The 6,000-nt window shown below is 62.0% G+C and overlaps 1 protein-coding gene across 1 annotated transcript in view; it reads right to left on the reverse strand.

Annotated features, from left to right (window-relative positions):
* The window catches only part of TMEM132E (transmembrane protein 132E), a 28,845-nt gene extending 23,353 nt beyond the window's left edge, over positions 1–5,492 (reverse strand). The window contains exon 1 of the mRNA XM_074845290.1: positions 4,446–5,492. Coding sequence (XP_074701391.1) covers positions 4,446–4,518 — 73 coding nt within the window. The 5' untranslated portion in view covers positions 4,519–5,492. The remainder of the gene's footprint in view (positions 1–4,445) is intronic.
* Positions 5,493–6,000: the final 508 nt, after the last annotated feature.

Raw genomic sequence — 6,000 nt, forward strand, 5'->3', positions numbered from 1 at the left:
AGCGCGTTTTCAATCTTATTTATCTTCAAGAGGGAAAACATAGCTTTTCCTTAAAGAACAATAAATTAAAAATGAATTAACTCTCAACTTTTGCCAGTCCTGGGGAAGAGCCCAGCCAGGCCAAGCCTGTTTAATCAGGGCCAAACCTGCCCTGCTGACTCTTGCAGGAGGCAGGAGGTGACAGCACCTGTAAGGGGGGGCAAAGCCACCCCAGCAGCACCCGCTCGGGCTTTTAGAAGAGCTATTGAAAAATCAAGGATGGCAAATATTGTCCAAGTGATGGGAAAATGCTCACCGGCAGGAGACAGTGGCCTCATCAGAAGATTGTGAATTGCCTTGATTGTGGTATCCTCCTAGGAGGCCAGAGCAGCACGCGAGGGGCTCAGCCCCCAGCCAGCAGCAAGGGACATGTACCCAGCTGGGAGCGGCAACGGGTCAGGCAACAGCTTAAGAAAAATGAAGGGACCAGTGCCCAGGAGAGCCACAAACTCCCTGGGTGGGACCCCACTCCCAAAGGCACCAGTGGGGTCCCCGGCCCCACCCCACCCCAGGAGCAGCTGCCTCCCTCCCCAGGGGGCTGCTCGTTAGCAGAGCCGTGTATTTAATAATAAAAGACTCTGATTAGATTAGCGAGAGTGACCTTTTCCAGATGGATGGGATGCTCGCACAGCGGCAGTGACGGGCGCCGCGCAGGAGGGGAACGCGCCGGCAGCTTGCTGATGCCCCCACACGCCCATCGTGGGCTCTTCTGGCCAGGCAATTGCAAGAGCCGAAAAAAAATTATCAGATTATGCCATGTAAGCACCCCTCCCTCACCCATCATCCCCCTGCACCTCCCGGGATGAGGCCACGTCCTGCTCCACCTCCCTGTTAGAGCTATGGGAGGGGATGGAGCTGGGACGTGCTGGTGCAAAATCAGGGATGTTCTGCAGGGACCTGGCTGCATTAGTTTATCCTTTCCTCCCCTTTTTAGGATGCAGAGAGGCTGGGCAAGGAGGGACCTCAGCAGCTGGTCACGGTGGGGTGAATTAAATAGTAGCACTTACAAAAATCCCAAAATAGCCAGGTTTCTAAAACCAGCTGAGCAATCCCCAGCCAGGGTGTTTTTGCCACCCAGTGCCCTGCCTCGGTTTCCCCCAGCAATGCAGGAGGGCTGAGCCCAGGGTGCAGCACTGTGAACACACGGAAGGATGGTTCTGGCCGAGAGAAGCAAGGCACCTCAGGCATCTCAAAATCCCCGGGGCCAAACCCCACAACTGATGCTCACCAAAATCATTGCTCAGAGGATTTCCATCATGCCACCAGTGGCATGCCCCAACCTCTTCTCTTTCCTCAACATCACGAAGAGGTCAAAAGGGGTAGAAGAAAATGCAATTTCCCAGTGGGGTGTCCAATTTCACACCCCCACGTCCTAGCACAAGCATCCTGCTGGGATTTAAGATACTGGGGTTGGGGGGAGATGGAGTGGACCCTTGCGTGATCCCCTTTTCTGCGGCACCAAAGGTAAAACTTGTGCCAGGTTTAATCCAGCTCAGAGGCCAGATCCTGTCCTCTCACCCACCTGCCAGGTCAAGGAAGGATCCTATTGCCTCTTCTGGGCTTCCAGCTGGAGCTGAGGGTGCTCGGCCGCCCTGAGCCCATCGGCACGGCCAGGGTGGGGGCTGTTAAATGAGCAAACGCCAGGTGTGCGCTCCCTGTTCGGGCGTTAAATGAGCAAATGCGGGGTGCACGTTCCCTATTTGGCTGCGAGTTATTGCACATCTCCACCTGCTGGTCTGGAAACCCCCAGCCAGGAGACACTCTGAGCTGAAACGGGGATGGGGGGTGGTCTGCATCCCCCCTGCCGGGGTTGGGGTGTGCTGGCTGGAGCCCCCCAACAGGGATGGAGCCATGGGCCACAGCATCATCCTTCACCCCCAGCCCCAGGCCTGGGACTTGCCCATGGTAGGAACGAATGGTGGGAGATAGAGGGGGAGTGGCACGGCCCTGTCCCCATGGGCAGCAGGATGGAGGTGCTGCGGCTGTAGGATCCAGCACAGGACCCCGAGCCTGCCTCGCATGCCAGGACAGATGCCAGATAACCCCAGCACCCCTAGACCACTGCCTCTGGGCGAGTGCTGCCTCGGAGAAAGGGGAAACTGAGGCACGCTGCAGGGACAAGGCTCAGCAGGCAGCAAAGACACCGAAGTCCAGGTTCAACCCCACAGACAGCCCAAGTTATTTCGTAAACCGGTGTGTAAATCCTCCCCCGTGCCGCATCCCAACAGGTCCCTCACAGCTTTGCAGCACAACCGTGCTGAGCACAAACCACCAGCACCCCGGGGCCCCTCTCACAAGCCCCAGGGCCACCCACCCGGGGGCCATCCCATCCCGGAGGTGCCACAAAACCCCTTTCTGGAAGCAGCTGATGCGGGGCCAGCAGCCAAGCAGCTCCCAGGGCTGGCAGGGGAGTGCAGAGACGAGAGGCTGGTGCTGAGGGTTGCTCTTAAATAAAAAACAAAGAAAAAGAGAATCAAAAACCCTGGGCAGGAGAGCAGGGTGCTGCTTCTCCGCTGGCTGACCCCCGCCACCAGCCTGAGCGATTTCTGAGAAAGGCTGGGAGAACTAGGAGCTCTCAGCCTCTTTTTCTGGCTCCCTCCAGGACCTTTATTTGTCCAGGAAAGGCTGAAGCGGCAGCGAGGGCAGCTGTGCATCCTGGAAAGAGCCTAAAAACTCCTGGCAGCGGCTTCTCTCTCCGCCAGCTCAGGCATCCCCCCACGGCAGCACAGCGAGCCCCAGCCCCGCATCTGGCACAGGCCCCCCTCGTCCGCTTCACACTGGTCACCACCACGGGGACCACCCCTCCATCCCACGTCCCCCATCCCAGGGGCCCGATTCTGCCCTGGTGTAAACCTGAGGCCTGATCCACCGGGCTGTTGGTGTCCCAGCAGCAACAGGGGGGCTTGGAAACGCCCAGGAGGCGATGGGGAGCGGGGAGCCGCATCCAGCCCCCGCACCGGCGGCGATTCCCGATGGATCACCCGCACAGGGATGGATGTTTCCCGTCGCCTTCGGCAGCGCACCCGGCCCAGATCCCGGAGTCTCACCAGTGGAAGGAGATCGCGCTTCCCCGCTGCCAGCAAACCCCCCGACCGAGGATGGGAGCTCTGCCCAGGGAACACCCAGTCTCGGGGTACAGGGGGGCAGCACCTGCCACCCCAAAGGATGCTGTGTAAAGCTGTGGTGCTCGCCAGCCTGCGGCATCTCTGCTCACTGTTGGGGTCAGAGTTTTTTTTTAAGGATGGAAACCCCCTGCCAGCTCCCTGCAATGCAGCCAGCGTCCTCCCGCCTCCTCATGTCACCCCTGGGGGTGAGCAGCTCCCCGAGCCCCTCAAAGAGCCTCAGGGGGCTGAGGATGCCCAAGCCCGAGCCCCAGAAGTGCCTCAGCCACAGGCTGCTGGTGCGAAATGGAGCCGGGCATGATCCAGGGATCCCCTCCGGCTCCGGGGGGGTCAGTCGAGCTGGGCACCGCAGCCCCCAGCCCCTGGGACATGCTGGGCTGACAGGAGGGGCCCGAGTGGCTCCCCCCAAACTGAAAGCAGGCCCCCACTTTCCGCTTGGTCAAGCCAGATGCTGGGGAGAGCCGCTTCAGCTGGAGCATCTGTGGGGCTGGGATTTACCTGGAAACCAGCCGGAAAAGCCATCCGGAGGAAACAGCCCCCTGTCCCCCAGGGTGAGGGACCCCTCTTTGGCCTCGCTCACCAAAAAAAGCCCCCGGCACCCCCAGGGATGTCCTCGGGGCAGGCCGGGGCGTCATCACAGCTCGGCCATGGTAACTCGGGGCAAGTGAGCCCCGGCAGCGGGGGCCCCTCTGCCCAGGCCAGCCCCAAACCCCATGGGGGGGACCAGAAAAAAAAACAGAGGGAGGGTAGAGGCTGCACCCCCAACCCCACACCCCAAAATGATGCCCCCTCAGCAATGCTCGCCCTGTGACCCAGCACAGGCTGGGAAAGTGCCTGGGTGCGGGTCTGGGGGATAAGGGATTGGATAATCGCGGATAACCCCCCCCCGATTCTCCCGCTAAAGCAGCTCTGCATTAAGAAGACAAGAGGATGGGGGGGGGGGGGGGGGGGGGGACCGAAGCCCCCTCACCCCGTGTCCCCCCCGCCACCCTGCTCCCTGCCCGGGGAAACAACCCGCTGTAAGCGCTAGCAAGCATAAACTGTCATTTTATTAAGCCGGGAATAAACTCTAATCTTTACCCATTTCGCGGGGGGGGACACGACACGACACACACACGACACGACGACAGAGGACCAGGGGAGGTGGCGGCTGTGGGAGGGGGGGTCCCAGACAGGCACAGAGGGGCAGGGGCTGCGCCGGGGGAGACAGATGGGGCTGGAGGGGGGAGATGGGGGGAGATGAGTGCAACCCCCCCCCCCTACTGCAGACGCAGCAGCACTTACCGGGGAGCAGCAGGGAGCAGAGGCAGCAGAGCAGGGCGGCCGGCCCGGGGGGCACCTTCTCCGGAGAGGCCATTGCAAGGTGGGGGGCACCCAGAAAGCCGGGGGGCCGGGTGGGCCCGGAGCCACCCCCGTGGCAAAAAAAAAAAAAAAAAAATCCAAACCAAGCACCAAAAAACCCGCAGAAATCCCCTAAATCCAACCACGTGCGAACCGAGAGCAGCAGCCAACGGCGGAATTTGGGGAGGGGGGGGGACACGGCTCAGGTTAGGGGGAGCTTGGCTTTGCCCCCCCCCCCCAGCTCAGCGAGCAGAGCACCCCATCTCCAGCCCCCCACCCAGCACCCCAAACCTGCCGCAAACAGCCCCCCACACCCCCGGTGCCTGCAGGCGACCGGGAGAGCGCCCAGCCGGCGGGGGCGGGTCCCCCTCCTCTTCCTCTTCCTCCTCAGGAGCCCCTGAGGGGGGGCGGGGGGAAAGGGAGAAGAGCACGTGTAACCCCCTCCCGAGAAAAAAAAAAAAAAAAAGAAAAAGAAAAAAAATGTGCTGATGAAGGATGATGCTGCAGGGCTAGCAGGTCGCCAGCCCCCCCATGCATAAGAATAAAAATAAGACTTCCAAGCGCTGTTCTTAAAAAAAAAAAAAAAAAAAGCAAGCTGAATTAAAGCGCTCCCCCAGGAAAAAAGAAAACAACCGTAACAAAAAAACACAACCCAAAGCAGGTGAATAATTAATCCCAGGCAGATGCAATTAATCAGGAGCAGCTCGGCGGCGGAGTCCCCGCATCCGAAGGCAAAGTTTGGGGGGAGCGGGGCCGGGGAGCGGCCGCCCCGCAGCCGCGGGGGGGTCGGGGCTCACCCGCTGCCCCCCTGCGGGGGCTGGAAGCGGGGAAACCCGGCCATGAGCATGTAAAGGAGGGGGGTCCCCCCCTCCTTTGTCCCCCTCCCCCCTCGGATTAAAGAGGGGGGGTGCACCCCCTCCTGCTCGCAAGTATAATTAAAGAGGGGGTGCAGGAGCCTCGGGGAAAGCGGCGAGTTTGGGGGGTTCTGCCCCTTGCTCCCCTCCGGGCCCCCCCCGTCTGCAGCCGGGGCCGTGCCCGCCGCCGGGGGGGCCCCGCCGCTGAGCGCTCCCGGGGCCGCTCGCCTGGCCCGAGCCGCATCGGGCTCCGGTGGGTGCCAGGAGGGGAGGGCGGCGGGGGGAGGCGCCTTCCTCCTCCTCCTCCTCCTCCTCCTCCTCCTCCTCCTCTTTCCCCCCCCTCCCGTCCCCTCCCCCTCCTCTCGGGCCGAGCTCAGCCCCGCTCCCCGCCGGTGCGGTGCGATGCGATGCAGCCCCCACCGCCCGCTTCCCGACCTCCCCCAAGCGGGTTCCCAGCCGATCCCCTCGCCCCAGAACCCCGGGTGCGGCGGGGCGGGGGGGGCTGCACGGCCGGCTCTGCCCCCCCCCCTGCGTGCCAGGCACCGCCCCCCCTGCGATGCAAGGGGAGAAGAAAAAATGGGACTTGGGGGGGGAGCAAAGAGGTGCGGAGCACTGGGGAAGGCACCCCTTGTCACCCCTAGGAT

The sequence above is a fragment of the Strix aluco genome, chromosome 19, assembly GCF_031877795.1.
Source record: "Strix aluco isolate bStrAlu1 chromosome 19, bStrAlu1.hap1, whole genome shotgun sequence".
Classification (NCBI taxonomy): domain Eukaryota; kingdom Metazoa; phylum Chordata; class Aves; order Strigiformes; family Strigidae; genus Strix; species Strix aluco.